At 33.0% G+C, this 26,157-nt stretch overlaps 1 protein-coding gene across 2 annotated transcripts in view; it reads left to right on the plus strand.

Annotated features, from left to right (window-relative positions):
* RAB6A (RAB6A, member RAS oncogene family) overlaps positions 1-26,157 on the plus strand; it is a 73,193-nt gene that overhangs the window by 12,732 nt on the left and 34,304 nt on the right. For both annotated transcript variants that reach the window (XM_031961448.1, XM_031961447.1), the window contains exon 2: positions 22,429-22,487. In XM_031961448.1, coding sequence (XP_031817308.1) covers positions 22,429-22,487 — 59 coding nt within the window. The remainder of the gene's footprint in view (positions 1-22,428; positions 22,488-26,157) is intronic.

Raw genomic sequence — 26,157 nt, forward strand, 5'->3', positions numbered from 1 at the left:
TTGCCTATTTCTTATAGTTATCTGATTATTTCCAAGTCTAGTTTTCCTTTCTTCAAGTCAGATTGCCAATGTCCCAAATACCAGTTTTAAAAAAACCACCAGCATCTGGCAAAGAGATTATTCCTTATTATTGTTTGGTAAGAAATGACCAACAGATTGATTTCAGAAAGGGCTGGAGAGACTTACCCAAACTGATGTTGAGTGAAATGAACAGGACCAGGAGATCATTATATACTTCAAAAACAATACTATATGACGATCAATTCTGATGGACCTGGCCATCTTCAGCAATGAGATGAACCAAATCAGTTCTATTAGAGCAGTAATGAACTGAACCAGCTACACCCAGCGAAAGAACTCTGGGAGATGATTAAGAACCATTACATTGAATTCCCAATCCCTATATTTTTGCCTGACTGCATTTTTGATTTCCTTCACAGGTTAACTACAATATTTCAGAGTCCGATTCTTTTTGTACAGCAAAATAATGATTTGGACATGTATACCTATTTTGTATTTAATTTATACTGTAATATATTTAACATGTATTGGTCATCCTGCCATCTAGGGGAGGGGGGTGGGGGAAAGGAAGGGAAAAATTGGAATAAAAGATTTGGCAATTGTCAATGCTGTAAAATTACCCATGCATATAATTTGTAAATAAAAAGCTATTGAAATTAAAAAAAAAAAAGATTATTCCTTCACTGTAACCATATTGTAGCTGCTTTTTGTAAAGGGATTGGACCTAAGAGTTGATTGATAAGGAAAATGGTCATCAGATTGAAAAAGTTTAAGAGTTTTTAAATGCGAGATAAGTGATATAGTGTAAGAGTATAATTGTTTTTAATCATCAATACCAAACTTTAGAAATTACTGTTATTAATTCTTATAGAAATGCCACTAGATGTATTGAATCTTTCATTTATGAATTTGCTAGGATATTTTATAGTAACATTATCTTGATTTAATTGATTTTCCTTTTTTGCTTTGGAATTGCATCACCTATATAAAAGCAGCACTGGGTTTGGTAATGAAGAAAGTGGTGTGTAGCAGCTGAGATTTTCTGTAGTAGTCCCAAGTTATTTTTTCTAGCTGTTTTTGTTATGAAATTAGAGCACTAAACATTACTAGTATTGTTACTTAACTGCATATAATTGTATTTACATTTACATTGCATATTAATCTTGTTTTTAATTGCTTGCTTTTATCAATGCAAAAAGAAACAAAATTTAAAGGCTATGTCCAGGGTCTGAATCAGTGCTAAAGAGCGACTTGGCCAGCATATAAATCTAATTATAATTATATATATTACATATTTTTATATATTTTCATTATATATTTTATATATAGATACATATATATAATTATAAATTATGTATTTATAAAATATAAATATAAAATTATATATATTTAATAAGTAATTACATATAATAAAATATATTAAATTATATATTTATATTATATATTTGAATAGGATATATTATAAACAGTTCACTTTTCATATGATCATGATGGCATTTCATTTAATACAACATACATCAAATTTCTATTCTGTTCTTTGGCATGCTATAAGAATACAAGTTTTTTAGAATCTGACATCTAGAGCTAAAAGGAATCTCATTTAGAGAAAATTGAGCCCAAGCTTATCTTGGGGTTTTCCTCCCATATATTAGCTGCATTTTTGGAGAAATTCACTCTCAAGACTGAATATTCATTTCATTTATGAATAGTTATAATTGTAGTTTTTAGTCATGCATTCTGGAATGTGCCTCCTTGTGTTTTCTGTTTTCTACTCATTGCTTCTAGTACTCCCCCTCCTCTCCCTCTTTTTTTTAGCAAAGTAAATCAAACCTAATACTTCTGCCAGATCGTCCAATTTAACTACATTCATCTTCTGCTTTGAATTCTATTAGAAGAGATCTTTGCATCATAGATTTAAAGACGAATGGGACCTGTGAGGTCACTGAGTCTGATCCTATCTTTATAGATAATGGAAACTGAAGTACGAAGAAGTTAAATGATCCACTGAGGGTCATATAATTAATAAGTGCCTGAGATGGTGGGATTTGAACTCAGGTATTTCTTATTTCAAGTCCTTTACTCCTTCCACTACACTACTGCCTTTCATGCTTTATTTATCTGTTAACCATTTTACCTAAACCCACAATTGTTATTTGCTTGTATCTTGTTTAATTGCATGGATTAGATGGGATCAGGTTATGATAGTCAGAATCACTGATGCTGGTGCTGTTAGTAGTATCAATTATATTTACATAATATTGTAAGGTTTGCAAAATGCTTTTCTTGTTATCTCTTTCAGTTCTCACAACAGACCAATAAGATTGCTGCTCTCATTTTCATTTTACCTGTGAGGAAAGTCAGACTGAGAGAAGTTAAATGATTTGCTAAGCATCACAGTTGTTTTCCTTTGAATATTCCTTTCAGCTTATCACCTGCTCTTGAAAACAATTTTCTCTCTACAATAACTATTACAAAATAGAGTTCTTAGAATTGTTTCATAGATAATGTTGATCAAGAAGTGTTTTATAACTTAAATTTTGTTTATTTTTGAGATTATCTTTTTGCTTATTACTTTTCAAACTTTCCTCTTATTTTTCTTTAATTTTCCTTGCAGTCAAAAGAAACTTCCTGGCAAAAACTTTAGCTCCTATATATTTTAATCAGAATAATCTATAACATTACATATTTTTACTGAATTCTTAAATTTCTTGAGACCTGGGACTGTTCTCTGGAAACTGCCCCATTGATCTACTTCTCTACTGAGCCAGGACTGAGGCTCTTAGTTGCTCATTTGCTTTCCCAGTGGATGTCTGAGCTGGGCTGAACTCCCTTTTCACCCCAGTGAAACTGAACTTTCTTGAAGTTTTTTCATGTATCTTGGAGAGTGGTTTCATTCCACCATACTCTGTTCAGAGGCTTGGTTTCATATGGTTTTCAATGGAAACTGGGAGAGCTTGAGCTGTACTCTGCCATCTTGGTTTTCTCCTCTTTCACCTAGTCCAAAAAAAAAAAAAATCTAAGTAAATACATGAATGGATGAATGAATCTGGGAAGGGAAGATCCCTCAGGGTTTCTGGCCAAAGCAGAAATGACAGCTATTTATATTTAAAATGAATCTATCAGGACCCAATCAATGACCAAAAGAAGAAATATCTAGACAATAAACCCAAGATATCTTGGGAAGGGTCAGAGGTACAAAAGAGAAAAAATGCTTTTAATAATAATGGAATGACAACTTTATATGGACAAACAACCACCTCTGTGAATAAAGCTGACTTGGAATTGATCAGTTGGAAAACTTCCTCCTTCCATTCCTCTATTCCTCTTCTTCCGCTCGCCATCTCTCCCTTTGTCCACATGAGGTATCATATTTTTACTTTACAGAAGCTTTCCTGTATATTGTATATTGGGCTGCCAAAGTGATTTTCCTTAAGTTCACCTGTGATTATGCCATCTCTCTCCTCTCCCATCCCACTCAATTAATTCCAATGGTTCTCTTATCTCTGAGGATCAGATGTAAAAATTTGTTTAGCATTCAAAATCTCTCACCTCTTCTCTCCCCCTATCATTCTTTTACACTTCCTTTCACAAACTCATTAGATCTTACGGAACTGGTCCTTTTCCTCTTTTTTTTCCTGCTTTGTTTTCTCTTTGCAGAAGAAGACTCTGCTTCTCTTCTTTACTGTCTGGTTTTGTTTCCTTCAGGTATCGGCTAAAATTCCATCTTTTCCAGGAAGCCTTTCTTGACCTCCCTTTAATGCTAGTATTTTCCCTATGAGATTACCTCCAAGTTACCCTGTACATATCCTATTTGTATATAGTTGTTTTTATGTTTTCTTCTCTATTAGACTGTGAGCTCCTAGGGGCAAGGACTGTTTTATCCCCACCTCACCCCACCCTTTTTTTTTTTTTTTTTTTTTTAAACTATCCCCAGTATTTAGGATTAAGAGTTCCTGATATATAAGTACTTGTTAAATTCCTATTCTTAGTGCTTAGTAGACATATTGCTTATTGTGTTTAACCAGCTAGAGCCATGTTTTTATATCTTTAACACCTTGCCTTTTTCCTTGATGCTACACTGTTTGGAACCTTGGACCTTCAGAGATCCATGCTCTGGGAGACTTTACTCCCTCATCTTACTCTGTATTGATTGGTTCATTTATCCTACTACCCTATCTATTTGCTACATGTCATACCCCTTTCCTCCCCTCTTCTGGAACTACAATCAAATCAGTGTTGCAATCACTATGGGGGAGAGTAGGTGAATCATTTATTTCTACTTAACTATCCCCTTAACTTTTCTTTCCAGAATACTTCTCTTGATAGTCAACTTCCCTGATTTCACTTCTTAATGTGTAAGACTCTCGGGAGCTAGAATTGACTCACTTTTGTATTTATGTTCCTTGCTCTTATAGTACTTGGCATCAGTGCTTTTTGACTGATTTATTACTCTATCTTTATTTAATTTACTATTTGCTTTAGCTAATTATTTAACTGATTTTTAAAAATCTCTAAATTCCTACCTTTTTTCAAGATTCTATCTCTTTTGTGAAGCTTTACTTGATTTATCCCACTTATTCAGTGTTCTCTTCCTTTGTGAATTACTTTGAAAATATCTCACCTTTTCACTATTGCATTCCTTACTCTCCCTGGGCTCTCCTCTCACCTTCCCAACCTCAACTTTTCCAGGGTAGAGACTGTTGTTGTTTTTATCTCTAGTTTCTAGTACAGTATTATTGAATAACTTCAAATATATACATACATACCCACCCATATTGCATATATATGTATATGTGTGTAAATATATGAATGGGTGCATACATATGGTATTTAATAAATTTTTAGTGTTGAAGTGGGAAGATACAATCTAGTCTTTGGTTAAACTGTAGGAAACATTAAGATGATTTTGGTGATAAATGTGAAATTCTTTTCTAATTATGAGCTTAATTTGATCGTCATTTAAAAAGAAGAAAATTCCATTTATAACCCTTCAAAACACCCAAAGAAATTATGTAAAGAAAAATTTTATTGGCTAAACATACTATTTTCCTTTCCAGGAAGTCCATTTTCTTATTTTTAAGGAGAACATGTTCCCCCTGCCTTCTTTTTAATGGATAAACTGTTAATTTCCCAGAAGAATTGGTTTATTTTTCTTTGTTTTCTTTCATATAACAGCCTTTCAATGTCAGAATTCTTTTTGCTTATATAGAGAGATAGAAATGCCTTTCCTTCAGTTTTAAAGACTTAGGATTTTAGCAAATGGATTGTTTTTAATCTGTTTACATTAAAAAACAAAATAGAACCTAGCTATAAAATGCCGCTCAGGTTGCTTCTTTACTCTTGATTTTGGGGAAAATTTAAACTTTTTTTTAACACTACTCAGTTATCTTGTTAAAAAGTCATTCATTATTGTCATTTGGACATTTTTCTTTCTTTTCTTTTGCTGAGGCAATTGGGGTTAAGTTATTTGCCCAGGGTCACACAGCTAGTGAAGAGGGGACCCTGAAACTCGAAAACTCCTTGAAGAAGAAAATCTTCAACTCTGCCTCAGTGAGGGACCCCGCCTGAAGGAAACAAGATAAACAGCTTCATTCTGTTATCTAGTTGGGGTTGATTCAGTCCTGAGCTAAAAGCCACTGCAAACAGGGCTGCCACAAACATTTTGGCACATACAGGGCCCTTTCCCTTCTTTAGTATCTCTTTGGGGTATAAGCCCAATGTTAGCACTGCTGGATCAAAGGGTATGCACAGTTTGATAACTTTTTGGGCATAATTCCAGATTGCTCTCCAGAATGGTTGGATTCGTTCACAACTCCACCAACAATGCATCAGTGTCCCAGTTTTCCCGCATCCCCTCCAACATTTATTATTATTTTTTCCTGTATCTTAACCAGTCTGACAGGTGTGTAGTGGTATCTTAAGAATAGTCTTAATTTGCATTTCTCTGATCAATAGTGATTTGGAACACTCTTTCATATGAGTGGTAATAGTTTTAATTTCCAGATGGCAATTCCAATAGATTTGTGATGGAAGGAGTCTTGAATCACCTTAACTGTTGAAAGGAGCCAAGTTTATCCCAATTGATCATCACATAATCTTGTTACTGTATACAATGTTCTCTTGGTTTTGCTCACTTCATTCATCTTCACTTCATGTAAATCTTTCCAGGCTTTTCTGAAATTAACCTGCTCATCATTCCTTATAGAGTGATAATATTCCATTACATTCATATACCATAACTTATTCACCCATTCCTCAACTGATGGGCATCCATTCAATACACAGCAACAATAAAATAAGGTGATGATCCTTTCTGATGGATGTGGCTCTCTTCAACAATGAGACGATTCAAACTAGTTCCAATTGTTCAGTGATGAAGAGAGCCATCTATACCCAGAGAGAGGACCGTGGGAACTGAATGTGGTTCACAACATAACATTTTCACTCTTTTTGATGTTGTTTGCTTGCATTTTGTTTTTCTTCTCTCTCTCTCTCTCTCTTTTTTTTTATTGTTTGGCTTGATTTTTTTTTTGTGTGTAGCAAGACAAATGTATAAATATGTATGCATATATTGGATTTAACAATTCTACCATGTTTAACATATATTGGACTACTTTCCATGTAGGGGAGGGCATGGGGGGAAAGGGGGAGAAATTAGAACACAAGGTTTTGCAAGGGCTAATGTTGAAGAATTGTCCATGCATATGTTTTGAAAAGTAAAAAGCTTTCTTTAAAAAAAAAGTTTATGCACAGTTTGATACCTCTTTGGGCGGAGTTCCAAATTGTTCCACAGAATGGTTGGATCAATTCACAACTCCACTAACAATGCATTAATGTTCCAGTTTTCCCACATTCTCTCCAATATTTATCATTATATTTTCTTGTCATCTTAGCCAATCTGAGAGGTGTGAAATGCTACCTCAGAGTCATCTTAATATTTATTTCTGTTTTTGTCTTCTTTTTTTTTTTTGAGACAATTGGGGTTAAGTGACTTCCCCAAGGTTATACAGCTAGAAAGCGTATCTGAGGTCGGATTTGAACTCAGGTACTCCTGACTTCAGAGCTGGTGCTCTAGCCACTGCGCCACCTAGCTGCCCCATATTTATTTCTTTAGTCAATAGTAAGTTAGAATATTTTTTCATATGATTGGAAATGACTTTAATTTTATCATCTGAAAATTGTTCATATCCTTTGACCATTCATTGATTGGTCAGTGGCTTGTATTTTTATATATGTAACTCAGTTCTCTATTTTAGAAATGAGGCATTTATCAAAAACACTAGATGTAAAAAATTTTCCCTAGCTTTCATGTTGCCTTCTAATTTTGGTTGCGTTGATTTTATTTGTACAAAACCTTTTTTTTTTTTTTTTTTAATTACAGCTTTTTATTTACAAGATATGCTGGTAATAAATTGCTATAATCTTTGCTAGTGTTTTTGCATCTGTATTCATTAGGGAAATTGGTCTATGATTTTCTTTCTCTGTTTTGGCCCTTTCTGGTTTAGGCACCAGCAACATATCTGCGTCATAAAAGGAATTTGATAGGACTTTTTCTTTCCCTATTTTTTTTTTTTTTCTTTGCAAATTCTTTATATAGTATTGGAAGTGATTTTTTTTCTTAAGGAGTTCATTAATGGCTTGTTCAATTGCTTTTAAGATTTGGGACCATTTAAATAATTTATTTTCTCATCTGTTAATTTAGATAATCTATATTTTTGTGAATATAAATCCATTTCACTTAGGTTATCAGATTTATTGACATACAGTTGGGCAAAATAGTTCCTAATTATTGCTTTAATTTTCTCTTGTTAGTAACTTCATCCTTTTCATTTTCAGTACTGGTAATTTGGTTTTCTTCTTAACTCTTTCTAATAAAATTAACCTAAGGTTTATCTATTTTGTAGGTTTTTTTTTTTTTTCATAAAAAAAGCTTTTAGTTTTGTTTGTCTTTTCCACTTCTCTATTTTCCTTTTTATAATATCACATTAAAATCAAGTTATAAATACACCCTTTAAGTAAACCCTGATTTTTTTGTATATAGTTCCAAATTGTTTTTCAGAATGGCCAGATCAGTTAATAGCCTCACAAACAATTTATTAATACCCGTTTTCCCATAGTCCCATAATCATTTGTCACTTTAAAAAACAAATGCTTATCTGATGTTTTGAAGTAGAAGCTCACAGTTTTTTTAATTGGTCTTTCCCTCAATATTAATTATTTAGAATAATTTTTCATATGGACTTCCTCTGTAAAGTACTGGTTCCTTCCTTCCCTCTCTTCTTCTATCCTTCCTCCCTTCCTTTTCCTTCCCTCTCTCCTCCCCTTCCCTCCCTCTCTATTTAAATCAATTCTCTATGTATCTCAGAAATAATATCTTTATTAAAGAAATTTGCTCTGAAACTTTTTTTTCTTCTGATTTCTTATCTCCTAATTTTACCTGCATCAGTTTATGCTAAACCTTTTTAGTTTTGTGTAATCAAAACTGTCCATTTTATCTTCCGTGATCCATGTCTTCCCTATCCAGAGACCTGCCAGATAATTTCTTGACTTAGTATAAAAATTTGCTTTATAGTATAGTTGTGTTTTAAAGTATTATATGAGGTATATAATTTGATAAACAAAATAGAATTTTAAAACTGCCAATATAGTGGTTTTGCCATAACAGAATTGTTTCAGCATCCAACACCAAGACTGAATTATTAATGTTATTAGTTAATTTTAAACAAAAATTTCTTGAGGTTTTGTGTTGTTAATATTTTAGGACCACCCTTTTTATTTCCTTGCTTATTTTGGCTCATGTAAAAGTGCTGACTTCACTTTTTAAAACCACTGATAGAAGGAAGGATTTGTAAGTCATAGGCTTAAAGATTTAGCTGAAAAAAATGGTTTCCTGGATACATACTGAAACCCACTATGTGAATGGAATACCAATTTGTAAGTTAAACAGATCTTCAGAGTAATGCTGACATGTCAACCAAAAAAATGCATTATTAAAATAACTGGTTTTGATTAAATTGATTACCATGTAGCTTATTTATCTGAATATTACAATGATTATCTTTGTATGGAATGAACAACTGGGTATACATTGCAATTAGAGCATGTTAGTGCTTCTTGTTTATACTATGCAATTTTTAATATTTGACAGAAAGCAATGACCCATGATAAACGGCAGTTGAAGATTATTTTATTGTTCAATTTTTGTACAGAATGATACAGTATAGAAAAATCAACACATGGCTTTTCTGATACTTAGAGTTCATTTGGAAATATTTGTATGTATGTATGTGTATACATAATCAATGTTTTCACATGTTATTCCTTGAACATGGGTCAGACCATCAAACTTAACATTTCAGCTTTACTTATAAACTGAGGATAGAGGAAGAAGAATAGAAACTTTAAACACTTTGAGATAAGAAAACAATATAAAAAATTAGCCAGGGCTCTTTAAATTAAAAATTAGATTTGAACATTTGCCACTCCCTTTAGTTAATTGTATGCATTTATTTTCCCTCTGTTGTCATGTTGATTACTTCACTATCCAAATCTGTTTTATGAATGCTGTGTTGATAAATTAATGTAACAGTGATTTTTAACAATAGCAGCTAACATTTATTTGAGCTTCTGTATTTCAAGAATACATTATCTCCTAGTTTTTCAGTCCATTGATACAAATACCAGCCTCTCTACCACTTAGTTTGATGGTCTTTAAAGAGTTGTTGTGACTAAAAAATTTGTCACCCTTCAGTCTACCTCATGATAGGTTTTTCCTAAATTAGCTTGAATGGTTCTTGAATAACAGACATATATCTGTTACTAGGCCTTTATGATAGACCTCTAGATAGTGTGCTTTCTATTTTTAGTGCAGTGGGCATCAGAGTACACTGGAGTGAAAGAATTGTTTACATATAAAACTTCTTTTTGAAGCCTAATGGCAATGTATTAAAAAATTTATTTTTTTGCTTGCTTCTCAATTTTGAAAGTTAATTGTTTTTTGTATTCCTGGATAGCGTAGAAAGGGACTTTAAATATCTAATATAATAAACTCACTTATAGATGGGAAAGTTGAGACTTTGAGAGATGAAATAATTTGCCCTAGAGTTCATATAGTTATAAAAGCATAGAATTGGAAGGAACATCAAGATTTAATCTATGGTAGCATACTTAGACAAGTAGCTAGCTAGTTTCTGCTTGAGCATATTTTTACTAACGGGAAGTTCATTGCCAATTTAAAGTTATTCCATTTTTGAACAATCCTGTTTATTAGGAAGTTTCCCATGTATTACATTGACATTTATCTCACTGTATATTCTACCCATTCATTCTAGTTTCCAAGCATTATCTCTTTCTCTCTCTCTCTTTTTTTTTTTTCACAGCAAACCTGGAAGTAGGTGCTGTTATTGTCCCCATTTTACAAATGAGGAAACTGAGACAGACAAGTTAAGTGTCTTGTCCAGAGTCTCACACTAGTAAGTATCTGAGGCTGGATTTAATTATAGGTCTTTCTGACTTTAGGTCCAGCATTTCATCTAGTACATTGCTTTGTCACTGACTAAATAACAAGAATTATGATTAGGAAAGAAACCTTCCTTATAGGCCCTTTAATAGAATTATCTTGACTATAATTGAATTCCATTTATAATATCCTATAAAAATAGTTTCTAGGATTGGTTTACTTAGACTTCTCCAGAGAGAGGATACCTACCAGAGCAGTTTATTCAGTTCAGCTATTATAGTATTCACAAAAACAATTTTGGGTTTTACAAATGTATTTTAAATCCACAAATCTTGTGTTTCATTATGCGCAGAAATCAATGTTTTCATGTATTAAGTTCCCTGATCAAGTGACCATGGGCCTAAACCACAGCTGGCTCCCATATATTCTTTTAAGTCTTATTATCTTCCTGGAATAAACTTATCACTTTCATAGGAACACAGATTTAGAATTAGAAGGAGCCTTAAAAATCGTCATTTTACAACAAGGAAACCTGAGGCTCACAAAGAAAGGTTCTTACCCAAAGTCACTTAAGTACTTGAAAGAGCTAAGATTCAGATCCAGGCTTTTCCTCTCCTCGTTGGTAGAACTTTTTACTATGCCATTGATATTTATATAGCATAATTTGGAGACTCTTCACCTCACTGGTTACTTTTCTCCATGTGTTGTCCAGCTTTGTATTGTCTTTCCTAAAATGTTATAATTGAATGCATTGTTCCAAGTACCTACCAGGGCAGAATGTGATCTTTTTTCTGGTACTTTGTACTCTTTTAATGGAGCTAAAGATTCTATATACTTCTATATACTATACTATATACTATATGTTTTTTATGTTGTAGTTTGAGTTTTTAATTTCAAATAGAGCAACATGGCAAAGTGGTTAGAAAACCCTCACTGGAACCAGAAAACTTGTATTAGCTCATGCATGATCTTCTTAAAACTTCAAATTTCAGAAGTGATGATGACCTCATCATTCAACCACAACTGCTCTCCAAAATTACCAATAATCTCTTAGTTGCTGAATCTAATAATCTTTTCTAAATCTTCAATTTATTTGATTTTTCTGTTTTTAAATGAGTCTATAAAAATAGGTTTATTATCTAAGAATTTATAAAAGACATTATTGAAATACAGAACTTTTACATGTGCAGTTATTTGCTTCCTGTTTTAATTTTTGAATCTTGCAAATTTGAGATAAGAAAAGTAAAGTAAATTGAAGTAAATCAAGTTACCATGATTGGTAAGATGCTCTGCCCTTTTGCACAAGGTATGAATTTGTCCTCACTTTTGGGATAGAAATCACCATTTATTTAGTTTATTGAATTTTGGAGGCAAGTTAAGGTTTTGTGCACAAATGTGTTGGTTAGGGTCTAGTTAGGAATGAGTTAAAAGATTAATGGATTGCTGGTTATTACACCTGCCACTGTATTTGCTGTTTATCTGCTGTTTACTTTGAAGAATAAAAGGTATTTATTAGGTTTCCTTTGGGTGAGTAGCACCCTTCATTGTGAGTAGCATCCTTCATTGTACCCAGAGGGATAGTGCAATAATACAAATAATATTGACAAATCATCTACAGTGTTCATATTTATGATTTATAAAATGATAAGATTGTTATTATAGATAAGCTTGTTTTTTGGTCTTAAGACATGATACTTATTTAAATAATATACTTGCTTTTCTTTTTCAGCTACTAATCATGATAGATATTTTGTCTTTATCCTAGCTATAGTAGAAAGCTATAGACGATAGTTTCATACAAATAAGATAACTACGAAAAGTAGCAATTGCTTTGTTAAACCTTCAACAAGAACATAAAAAGGTTTCAGTTTTCATTCTCACTCCTTTCCCTGTCCTGCCCTACCCTTTCCCCTTTTTCCTCCTTTCTCCCTTCAACCCTTTTCCCTTTTGCTCTTTCATGTGTTCTCTATTCCTCCCTCCCTTTCTCCCTCTCTCTCATTATTTTTTTCCCAAACACATGGAAAGACGACTTTAAACATTCAATCAAAAAAAAAGTTTTGAGTTCCAAATTTTTTCCCTTTCTGATTCAGTAAACAGTCTGATATAGGTTGTACATGTACAATTATGTAAGACATATTTCTATAATTAGTCATTTTGTAGAAGAAAATGAACTGAGAGGAAAGAATGAAGGAAGAGAAAAATAGTATGTTTTGTTTGATATTCAGACATCATCAATTATTTCTCTGGAGGTAAATAATATTTTTCATCATCAGTCCTTTGAGGTTGTCTTGGGTTATTGTGTTGTTGAGAAAAATTAAGTCATTCACAGTTGTTTATCATAAAATATTGCTGTTATTGTGTACAGTATCCTCAGGATTTTACTCACTTGATTTTGTATCAGTTCATGTATTTCTGGGTTTTTCTGAGATCATCCTGCTTGTCATTTCTTATAGCATAGTAATATTCCATTACAATCCTATACCATAACTTGTTCAACCAGTCTCCCATAGATGGGCATCCTCTTAATTTCCAGTTCTTGGCCACCACAAAAAGAGCTACTATGAATATGTTTTTTACAGATTTTTAAAAAAATCTTTTTGGGATACAGACGAAATAATGGTATTTCTTTGGCCATAACAACTACTTTTTTTCTGTAACTATGAAGAAACAAGTTAATTAATTTTTCATGTGAAGTTAAAACAAGTGTATATGTAATTTGACCATGGCAAATGAACTCCCTATCCATTTGTATTTAGAGATATATAGATTTTAAAAATAAAATGAGAATCATTTTGATGGATTGGTCAAATGATTAATAAGTAAATCATATTTTTCCTTTTCAGAGTTTTTTTTTTTTTTAGTTGAGGAAAATATATAAGATAATAATTTTGTAAGTAAACTGGCTTTAGAGTTTTCATAAGTTAGATCAAGTTAAATGATATAGGCAGTTAAGTCATTTTAACTAAGTCAAAATATTATAATTTGAAGACCTTGCAGTGATTTATCTAAGAATGCTTAGTTTAAAAGAACAACAACAACAAAAAAAACCCCAGTTCATCAAGTATAAGCATTTCTGGAGGAATTTTTGCTTTAAAAAGCATTTGTTTTGTCATAACTATGATCACTCAAACAATGATAATTTTTTGTTTTAATTCTAATGTCATTTGAAGTATTTTGTTACATTAAAGCTCGTGGGCTCTTCTGTTTAACAATTTTGTGAAAAGTCTTCTTTAAGTGACTCTTAAAAAGTTAGAATACTCTTGTACAACCTTGAAAAACTATGGAGCTTCTGACTTGTTTTATTTTTTAGTATAAGTGATTATAAAATATGCAATGAGTTACATTTTTAATTAGTTCTTGTTAGACCTGTGTGTTTTATCCTTAAATTCATAGAGCTCTTGACAGTGCCCAATTCAATACAATGCTTCTATATTTAGATCATTTTCGTTCTTAAAAAGTTGTCAATTACATTAAACATTTCTCTTGCTGTGGTATTGCCATTATTAGTTTTGCGAAGTTACAGACTCTGCAGGGATCTGTTTCAGTGCTTATGGCACAGCAATATTTCTGTCATATTTATGTTTCATAGGATTTTTGTTTTTTTGGCCATTCCTAAATTTAATCACCTTTTGGACATTGTTCTGAATTGCTTTCCAGAATGGCTCTATCAGCAGAGCATTAATGTATCTATTTTCCTATAGCCCTTCTAATATTTGTTATTTACCCTTTTTGTAAATGATGATAATCTAGGAGTAGTCTGGAAACACAAGAGTTCTTTATTTGTATTTCTCTAAATATTAATGATTTTTGAAACTTTTCATATGGCTTTTGATAAATTCTTTAGAAAAACACCTTTTTACATCACTTGACTGTCAAGGATTAACTCATAAATTCAAATCAGTTTCTTATACATCTTAGAAATGAGGTACTGATCAGAGAACCTTGCTCTAGATTTACCAACAGGTTTTTTAAAATAGTGAATCTTACCACAATATTTCTGGCTTATTTCAGTTTTTTCATTCTAGTCTAGTCTGAGTCTTTGTAATCTCATGAATCACAACTCACCAAGCCCTTCTATTTTCCATTATCTCTTGAAGTCTGTCCACATTCATGTCCATTGCTTGCTTCATGTGTCTTCACTTTCTTTTGCCTTCAGTTTTTCCCATTATCAGGGTCTTTTCTAGTAAGTCCTGTCTTCTCATTATATGGCTAAAGTTTACCAATCAGTTTCAACTGTAGTATTAGACTTTTCAATGAATACTCTGAATTATTATGAGTTTCTTGTTCAAGAAACTCTCAACTCTTCTTTAGCACCACAATTCTCACAAGTATTGATTTTGTGGTGCTAAGCTTTCCTTATAGTCCCCACTCTAAGAACCCTACATTACTATTGGGGGAAAAAACCCCATAGTTTTGAGTATATATACCTTTGTCAGCAAAGCGATGTTTCTGTTTTTTAGTATGCTATCCAGGTTTGCCGTAGCTTTCCTTTCAAGGAGCAAGTCTTAATTTTATGACAGTATTCACCATCTGCAATGATCTTGAGCCCCAGAATGTAAAATCTGATATTACTTCCATTTTTTCCTTTTTTCCTTTTTTTGGCCAGGAAATGATGGAACCAGTTGCCATATTGCACCTTTCTCTTTCACCCTCGTCAAGAGACTTCTTAATTCTTCACTTTATGCCATCAGGATTGGTGTCATCTATATATCTGATACTATATTCTTTTGCCTTCTTTATGTTTTATACTTAATGCATTCTCCTGATCAACTTCTGTTTATTAACTTGTAATGTTTGATTAATTCTTACTCCTTCAGATGAATTTTGTTAACTAATTTTTTTAGAATAAACAATAATTTAGATAATATAAAAATATTATCTTTATCCTATTGGTTTGGTCAACCCATAAGTAATTTATATTTCTCTAATTATTTAATTCTGTGAGATTAGATTCTAATAGAGGGGTAGTTGTATGAATGTTTAGAAAAAGGCAGTGGCATAGTAAATGCCACAATACCTATGCTATTTCAGCTAGTACTTCATTCACTTTACAAGATAAGAAACATTTTTATTTTCTCAGGTAATTAATCTCCAAAGTCTTCAGGGATAAGAGATAGTCATGCTATATTAGCTGAAACTACTTTGTGTATCAAGCATCCTTTACCTCAGTAGCTGAAGATAGTACCAACATTTCTCCTAATAAATAAGATCTTTTTCATTTTAATTCTGTGAGTAATCTTATGATATCTTGAGGTGGTTTTGGAAAAAGTTCATTTTGATTTATCATAAGAAGAGTATTTTCATTTGAAAAATTCTTTTGTTTTGCCCACATATTCTGCATGTGTGTTTTCAAATTATCTTTTAGATTGATTAAATTTCATACTTTTGCAGGTAAAACATTCATATAAAACAAACATTAGTCTTTCTTTTTCATTAGTATTAGTATTTATGTATTCCAGTGATACAGATAATGAATTTCATGAATTTGGACTTTTTACTTGTATTTTTACTAACTTAAGCTGTTTATTATTTTAGTTTGCACTTTGTTTCATCAGTGGATTTTTCTCTTCAAACTATTTACCATAAGAGGATATTGCATTTCGAAAAAATTTGAGTGGATAAAAATTTAAAGCAATCATATGAATTTATTTAAAATTTTAACCAATCATCTCCTATCATTCTCAAATTATTTCACTTAAAAGGCAGTTTTTGGAAACCAGCCTATCATTACTTATCAAAATGAAGGATTGTGAGAAGTATATTGATCTTACAGTTTTAAAAAAACTTTTTAGAACAAATATTGCTTATTTCTGCACACAGAATTTATGCTCAAATGCAAGGAGAATTGTAAAAATATAACTCATCTGTGTCATGAGTCTGTATTTTCTGATGGTGATTGTAGATAAAATGCACTTGGCCAACTTTGATTCAGTCTCATTTCCATTTTTTATCTCTGTGGTTGATGCACTCACCACCAGAATTTGCCATTCAAGTTTCTTTCTTTTTTTTTTTTTTTTTAAGCATTAAGCATATTGATTTTTTTTTATTCACTTAAAACACACTCTGCATCATAGAGATCTGCAGTTTTAATGTACAAGCCTCCTTTTCTCTTTCACATTTATATGGAAATGTTTATTTAGTATTAACTGATTTCATAATAAATAAAATGGGGAGAATTTTTAAAAAGGAAAATTGGGCAATTGGCATTTTTCACCATTTGATCTTTCCTTATATGAATTATTAGATCAAACTCCTTTAAGGGATTATAATCTCTTAGAAGAAACTCTGGTTGTTCAATGATTTTGATATAATGAACGTGATGTCAGTAAGCAGGGGAAACTAGGAGGCCCTAATTCACAGAGAATCCCTCTTATATCAGGAGTTCATGCTGAATTTTTCTCCATCAGAATGAACTTTTTTTGTTAAGTCTATGTCTTCCTGTTTTATGCCTTTTCTGATGTATATTATTAAATATGGTTATTTCTGCTGTTATATAGTAGAAGAAATAAAATCTCATTTTTACTTTAAATTGGAACTCTATATTGAAAAAGTGGGTGTATTTACATATATCATATGATATGGGTCATATATGAAAATATCTAATAATTTTGGCCATTGCTTTGTCACTTCCCTCTCCCAAGGTGCCATGCCCTATTTTTAGAGACCATCCTTTTAAATTAATGATTAGCTTCTTTCTTCAACTTTTCACTATGTTATTTTTTGTTGTAATGTGAACACCTTTTCTTATCAGAATATATTGTTTCATTTACTTGTTACTATTGGTTAATACTGGCTTGTTCAAATTGTCCTTTGTTCTTTGTATTTTCCTGACTGCATGAAAAAATTTTTTATTGTAATTCTGAAATTTTAATGAATATATGCAGTACAGCATTAAGCATGTAATTTTCTTTGTTTTGTATAGTTGCTCTATGTTTCAATTGCTGTATTCAGAAGTGGGCAGTTTCCTTATATTTTGCAGTGTGGTAGTCAGGGATTTTTGATTTGTCATGTTTTTCTAGGAACCTACAACTTTAAATTATCCCTGTGCTTTCTTTCTTTAGGGTAATTTGCTTTGACTTGAATAGACTTACAGGTTTTATTTAATGTTTCCATCTTAAAATTTATTTTACCTCTATATTTTTGTGTTCCAAATTCTTTCTGGATATCATCTAAATAAAGATGATAGTTGAAGTCCATAGAAGCAGATGAGATCATCAAGAGTGATTGTACAGAGGAAGAAGAGAAGTTCTTACTTAGGTATTCCTTTGGAGATGAAGAATGGTTTTCATGGATAGTGGATGATGATCCAGGAAAGGAAAAAAAGAAACAGGAAAAAACCAGGAGAGAACAATGTCACAGAATCCTAAAATAAGGAGATTTTTTTTTCCTCTTAGTAGTATTTTATTTTTCTATATACATATACAGAAAGTTTTCAACATTCATTTTTGTAAGATTTTGTGTTCTAGATTTTTTCTCCTTTTCCTTTCCTGTCTCCTCTCCAAGTCAGCAAGCAGTAGGTTATGTGTATAACATTTACATATTTGTAATGTTGTACAAGAAAAACCAGACCAAAAGAGAAAAAAGCAAACAAACAAACAAAAAAGTCTGCATGGTGCTCTCTGGATGCAGTTCCATCCTAGGTCTATTGGAATTGTCTTGGATCATGACATTGCTGAGAAGAGCCAAGTATCATAATTGATCATCACATAATCTTGCTGTGTTACTATGTACAATGTTCTATTAAGGAGAGATTATACATGAAGAGAGGGTGATGACCCAAAAACTGTAGAGAAGTCAGGAAGCAGAAGTAATTGAGAAGTCATTAGATTTAGCAATTAAGAAATATTGATGGGGCACAGTGGGAAGAGCACCAGCCTGGGATCAGGAGGACTTGACTTCAAATTGGGTCTTAAGATATTTGACACTTCCTGGTTTTGCGAGCCTGGCCAAGTCGCGTAAGCTCAGTTATGTCACCCCTTCATCCCCACCTCCCAAAAAGAAAGAATTGAAAACAACAGTTTTAAATAAATGACAAAGTCTGAAGCCAGATGGCAGAGTTTAGAAGTAGAGGCACCAATTGTAGATGGCTTTTCAGTGGTGTGGCTCATCAGAGTGATCACCATTTAGTTAAAAAAGAAGTTGAAGATATCTTGAGGAGCAAAATGAAAGTTTATTATACGTTCTTGTGAGAATTGGACATCCCTCCAGTTGCAAGCAATTGAAAGGAGGAGGCACCTTTTGGGATAGGTCTGACACTTCAAATAGTCCCTACTGCAAATAACCCCTCCACCACTGACTCTTATCCTCATTGGCTGAGGGTCTTAAATTCTAAATACAGGAACTACCCAGGAAATTGAATTTTGGCCAATACATACATAGCTGCACATACTTGATTGAGGTAGGAATAAAATGATGTCATGGGAGAATAGCAGGAAGGGGACTTAGGTATGTCCTTGAATCAGTGCCCAAGGAGTATCGTCAGACCCATTCCAACTCTGGGGTAGATGAAGCCTTACTCGATTTTCACAACTGTCTTGAGAGATCTCACTCCATTTCATTCACAAGGATATAGCCATGAAGGGGGGAAGTATTGGGGAGAGATTGAAGAGGAATAAAAATGTTGAAAGTAGGCACTGTGATTATGTAGAGTCCATATAGTGGAAAGAAGGTAGAATAATCAATACAGGGATGGATGGCTTGGAAAAGAACAAAAGAGTGGAGGAATTTGAGCTCACTAGGATACTGAGAACAAAGAATAAAATGAACTGTTACAGGGAAAGTTGGAATGACAAAAGATTATAATCGGATAAAAGATTTCAAAGCTTATGAACATGGACATAAACTATTTGTGAATAGTTATGGCAAGATCAAGGGTTTGACCTTCTTTGTGGGCTGAGGTAGAGTTATCACAGTAGACCATAAGAACTAAGTAGTTTGGAGAATTGGAGAGTAGGGTCATTGATAGAATATTAGTATGTATTCCCTAGTTGAAATTCCATAATATGGGGTGGGGAGAGAGAAATAAGGATTATATAGTATCCACTCTCTACTAGGCATTATACTTAGTGCTTTATAAAATATTGCCTCATTTGAGCCTTAAAATAACTTTGCAAGATGGATGCTTGTTAAAATGTTATTGCCATTTTGCAATTGAGAAAACTGAGGCACACAGAGAAAGGTTATTTAAGTGACTTGTCCAAAGTCAAGCAGCTGAAAGTGTCTAAGGCTGGATTTGAAGTTAGATCTTCCTGACTCCAGGCCCAGTTTTCTGTCCATTATGGCACCACCTAGAATTCTCATATTAGCTACTTTTAGTATTCTGTCAGGCACTGTGGTAGAGACACTATAATATTTCTTGTTGACTCCAAGAATCATTGATTTCTGTTTTGTCTGCTTTAGTTTTAAGAAAGACTGTTTCTTGGCCAAGGTTCCATTTTCTCTTCTAAACTATCTTGGTTCTTTCCTGAAGAGTTTTTATTTTGTTTAAAAAATCTTTTGGTACATTTATTTCTAGGTATTCACATTATCCTTGTGGAAAATCTTTTTTTTCCTTTGAGTCTTTGCTTGTGAGTTGTCATGGAGTTGACATGCAGTAATTTTTTCAGCCTTAGATCTTTGACTTTCATAGTACTAAAATCTTAGTGATGAGGTTAGTGGCATCAGAGTTGTTAAAATCCCCTTATGGTCGGCGCAAAGGTTCTTCACGAAAGAATTCATGAAACCCGAATTAATTGGCAAAAATGAAAGTTTATTGTTTGACAGGAAGCCAGTTCTACTAAGAGACTGACTTCTTTAGTGGCAAGGTTCTATCAGGGAAATGGAAAAGAGACTGAGAATCTGAGAAGAGAATCCTTTCTCAATGGGCAAGGTCAGAGCAAGCTACTTTAGACCTTCTGCAAAGAGGAAGTTTAGAAACTGCCCTTTAAAAGGAGTCTTGAGGCTTCAGGAAGCCAAGGTTCCCAGGCCTAGATGCTTATCAGTATCTGGCCCAGATTTCCTCTTGGAATTAAACACTTAAAAGAGGTGCTTTTTGACCAAGATTTCTAATTGAATCAAAGGGTCTGGCATCCCCAAAGATAACTTACCTGGGGAGGAAGAGGGAAACTACAAAAAGGATCACAGATCAAAAGGAAGGAACACAGTTTGAGAGAGATAATCTTAAAAGGGAACAGTTTCCCTCCCCCTTCATCAGGACAACGTTCTTTTCAGATCTTAGAGCAGTTCTAAGGCCTGGGATGTCTTTTTTTTTTTTTTTTCCCTAATTAATTAATTAATTTATTTTATTTAATAGCCTTTTATTTACAGGTTATGTGTATGGGTAACTTTACAGCATTAACAATTGCCAAACCTCTTGTTCCAATTTTTCACCTCTTAACCCCCACCCCCTCTCCCAGATGGCAGGATGACCAGTAGATGTTAAATATATTAAAATATAAATTAGATACACCATAAGTATACATGACCAAACCGTTATTTTGCTGTACAAAAAGAATCAGACTCTGAAAATATTGTACAATTAGCTTGTGAAGGAAATCAAAAATGCAGGTGGGCATAAATATAGGGATTGGGAATTCAATGTAATGGTTTTTAGTCATCTCCCAGAGTTCTTTCTCTGGGCGTAGCTGGTTCAGTTCATTACTGCTCCATTGGAAATGATTTGGTTGATCTCATTGCTGAGGATGGCCGGGTCCATCAGAACTGGTCATCATATAGTATTGTTGTTGAAGTATATAATGATCTCCTGGTCCTGCTCATTTCACTCAGCATCAGTTCGTGTAAGTCTCTCCATAGGCCTGGGATGTCTAAGTCCTAATATTCTGGCATCATGTCTGCTATTCCTTGAGGTTTACAAGTTCCCATCCTTAGAGCTTTTTCAGGGAAGCCCTCTGCTCTTGCTACCTCTCTCAAATGTCCTCTCTATAGTTGGTTGTGCTAGAATTCACTTTTCTTGAATACCTATTCCCATTGAACTTCTAGCTGATTTTTGTTCATTTTGGGATGAAAAATCACACATTGTAGTTTCTTAGTGGATTTCTTGATCCTTATTTAGTCTAGTGTTAGCTTCAGGGTTTTGCTTGAATATGTGTGTGGAAGCTGGGCAGCTTGTTTCCTGTTTGAACTACTATTTTGTGAGGAAGTTGAGAGACTGAGATAGGCACTAAAACTCATTGAGGAAGAAAGAAGAATGTCTTAGGGACAAATAGATAATGGCTACCAGGGGATTGGGTGATATATTTGAATAGTATGAACCTCAGTGGAGGAGATTCTGAATTTAATAGTCTTTTGCATTCCTGTACTACATATTATTTTGCTATTCTCCAATAAATGAGTATTTATTTCTTCCCCATTCTTTGTGACCTCATAAAACATTGCTTTGCTCTGAATATTTTTTGCACATGAGACCTTTCTGTTATAGCTGTAAATGCCCAAAGCTTTTAGCTAGACCAGGCATAGAAACAAGAGTAAAAGATAAAATAAATAGTTTTAGCAATTTGAAATGAAGCAGTTTTTATATAAGCAGAATCAGTGCAGAAGGAAAGTTAATTGGAAAAAAACTTTCTATTAATTATGTCATTGAGTACCTGGTGTCTAAAACATAAAGGGAAAACACACTGCGAGAGGGCACATATACATACACACGAGAGCCATTCTTCATTGTATAAATGATGAGATGAAGAAAATTTTTAAAGGAATTACAAACTACTCTACTTTTCTATCCTTATTTTATTCTACTCCAATTACTGCTTTTTTGCTGAAAATTCATTTCCCCCCCGGGGGGGGGATTTTTTTTTCCCCCAGGAAATGTTAGGTAATCCATCAGCAGACTTTTTTCCTGAAAGTATTTAATTCTTGCTTTAAAACATTTTTTTAATGGGAATTGGAAAATTGTTAAGGTCTAACACATGGAATGCTACCATTGAGTAATCTTGTCCTTACTTTTCTTTCAGTTGGAAAAACATCTTTGATCACCAGATTCATGTATGACAGTTTTGATAACACCTACCAGGTACGTATTAAATTTTAATTGGAGCTATAAGATAAATAGATGTATTTGACATATCTAATCCCTTATTGATCAATGTTAACAGATATGTGCTTTCTTTTCCATGAAGTTCACCTTTCATATCCCAAATAACTTCATACTCTATAACTATCTATTCTTCTTTTGGATTCCCCCTCTAAAACATTCTCCAAATTTTCTTCTATATGTTCTTTGGCTTTTTTTTTTTTAACTTTAAAAATTATATTTAGTATATATCATAAGGTACTTTAAAGTTGTTACTGTTGTTGTTTTTGGTTGTCTTTTACTAAAGACTATAATTTCCCCCATGGATTCTACCATCTAGTGAAAGAGCAGACATTAAACTATTCTAGAATGGTTTGGATGTATCTCTTGCTTGTTTGTAGCGCTAGGAACTAGTCCTTAAGGTATTTCTTCTGGTTCTAAAATTCTAAGACTTTTTCATTTAAAACTGAGTAATTCTTAGATTCCACAGTTTTTATGATGACCTATAATGTATCAGTGCCTGTGTTGTTTTATTTTTAGTAAACCACAATTTAAATAAATATATACAACTTTCTAGTACTTATGTGTATTTACTTTAAAATGTTAATTTGCACCCATTGGTATTTTACTATTTTTTAGTAGTAAATAAAAAATAAGTAAGTGAGAACTATTAATGTTTATAGAAGATAATTCTGCTACCATTTCATTATAAATCAAACATTTTTCTTTTCCATTGAGCCAAGTGATGTATTTTTTTCAGCAAAACAAAAACTTGTAAACTCCATAAATATACACATATGGGATAAGATGGAATATAAATGAATGGTGACAATTTATATATTCTCATTCTCTTTTACCTGCAAACATACATTTTTTGCTCTGTCTTCCTCTTCCCTGGCTTGTCCTTTCTTTTTCCTTTTCTCCCTTCTTCTCTCTGTTCCTTCTGAAACTTTCCTTAACCGTTCTTCTCTCCTTTCTTAAAAGCTTTCTCTCCCAGTGCAGGCTTGAATCTACAATGCCACATTCAGTGCTCAGCATCCCACAAGCGGTTTTGTGTCAGATGCGAAGTTGAACATAGACCTTTGTGACTTTGAGGCCAGCTCTCTAATCACTATTCCACACTACCTCTAGACTTAACAAATCCTGACTAGCATGCATATATTTATGGAATAATAATGAATTCTAGTACTTTCTGAAGTGCCTTACATAGATTAACTTATTTTATTCTCACTACAGTAGGGAGTATAACACTCTAAATTTTATTATACCTAGTTTACATATAATAAAATGGAAGTTCAAGGGACTTGAGACAACTTGTGGGAGTGGTGGGTTTCAAACCTAGCTCTTCAATCAGCCTGGAGCCATCTTTCAGTAAAAATAAAAGGAAGCTGAAAGAAAGCATAAATTATTTAAAAATATAATTTTTTTTAGTTGTTAAATATAGTGTGTAGGTAATGCTCTCGATATGAATATAAAAGCCCTGAATTGTAATCTTGTTCCTGACTCTAAATTTTGTGTGTGTGTGTGTGTGTGTGTGTGTGTGAAAATTCAGTGAAGAATCCGTTTAGCATTGGGAAATTGAGTGTGATTTATTTTCAAAAATGGGTCAGCTACTTAGGAGTGATCGTATTGCCACAAGATTTTCTTTGACTGTTGTACATATTAGTTCCAATAACTAATTGTTTATTTCTTTAGCATATTGAAGGATAGAAATGATTTTATTGAGTGTCAATTTCTGAATTTTGTTTTGCTTCTAATAAGCAAGAGATTCTCCTCTGAGGCTACTTTATATCTATTTTGTATGTATTATTTGTGTGTGTGTGTGTATGTGTGTGTGTTTGTATTTATGTATGTATATCATACATACATGGGGGAGAGAGACATGAAAGAGGGGGTGGGGGGAAGAAAAGGAGAAGGTAGAAAAAGGACGAGGAGAAAGAGAAGAAAAATAGGATGCTCTAATGGGCAGGTTGGGTGCCCAGAGGGCAGCAACTACTATTCTCTTGAGTGCCAAATGCAATAGTTCCCATTGACATTAAAACAATATTCTCAAATTAGTTTTTACCAAAGGTAATTGCTTAGAAAACATTATATAAAAGCAATTAATACAAAATGTTCTCTGGAAAAGCTGGTTCACTCCACACAAGTGCAGCATCCATGAAGAAGAGTAAACATCCACAGAGACCACACCAGTCATGAGGCATACATGTAGAACCATATGCGACAAAAGTTTAACTCACAGCATCTGCTCCAGAAGTTCTTTTCTCTATATAAAGGTCCCATGCAGAACCCTTTGTAGTTGTCTCTTTTCATCTAAAAGTCAGGCTGGGGAAGGCAAGCACACCATAGAGCTGTTAATCATAGTATTTAACATTTTTATTCATCTTACAAATGGATATTTTCTTTGTTGGTAGAGTAGTAGGTGGTGTAGGAATTTGGAGAAGGTACACATCATTGTGAATAGAGACTTTAGAAAATAAGTAGAACTTCATTCATCAAACATTAATTAAGCTCCTAGTACTTTCAGGGGTCTGTATTCATTGCTGAAGTAGACATAAAGTTTAGGTAAGACAGACTTCTTTCTTGTCCTTGTGGAAATTGTTGTCTAGAGGGAAGAGGACAGCAGAAGTATGTTATGAATAAATATAACACATGACAGTACACAATAAGTACTTTGGTGTGGTACAAAGCACAGTGCTATGGGGATTTAAAAGGGAGAAGGATGATATTGAGTGAAGTGTCAGGAAAAGTCTTCATCAGGATGTAGTACCTTACTGGTTTTTTTTTTTTTTCTTTTTGAAGGAATAATGCTAATCAATTTCTTTTACTGAATTCCATTTTTTGTTTTGATGTTTACATTCAGCTTTGTAGTATATGTTATTTTGGGATGGCAGCCTTTTTTTTTTTTTTTTTCTTTTTTCCAAATCCATGCAAAGATAGTTTTGAATATTCACCTTTGCAAAATCTTATCTTCCATATTTTCACCCCTTTGTCCTGTACCTCTCCCCCTAGACAACAAGCAATCCAATATAGATTAAACATGTATGATTTCTTTTAAACAAATTTCTATATTCATCATGCTGCACAATAAAAATCACATCAAAAGGAAAAAAAAGAAAGCACAAAGGAAAAAAAAATAAAAGTAGATAACAAAAAAGGTGAAAATACTATGCTTTGATCCACATTTAGTCGCCATAGTTCTTTCTCTCTCTGGATACGGATGACTCTTTCTGTCATGTCTATTGGAATTGCCTTGAAAAAACTTAATGTTGAAAAAAAGACAAGTCTATTACAGTTATTCATCACACAATCTTGCTGTTGCTGTGAGAATGTACTTCCTTGTTGCTAAGGATATTGAATACCAGGCATGGATTTTAAACTTAACTATAAAAGAGGTAATAGGAAACCACTAATGATTTTCCACAAAGGAGCAGCATGTTCAAATTTATATATTTAAAAAATGGCTCTTGGCATTTGAGTGAAGCAAGATTGGAGAGAATTGGTTCCAAGAAGTGGAAGTAAAATCTGACTAGTAGACCATTCAAGATAGGATCCAAAAAATGACTAAGATTTGGAATTTTTGGGTGAATGGCAGCATTCCCGTGGCATTGTTCAAAGAGGGATAGCATAGATTAGATTATGCTATTCTAGGCCCTGACCAGTGAAAGAT

The sequence above is a fragment of the Sarcophilus harrisii genome, chromosome 3, assembly GCF_902635505.1.
Source record: "Sarcophilus harrisii chromosome 3, mSarHar1.11, whole genome shotgun sequence".
In the NCBI taxonomy this organism is placed as follows: Eukaryota; Metazoa; Chordata; class Mammalia; order Dasyuromorphia; family Dasyuridae; genus Sarcophilus; species Sarcophilus harrisii.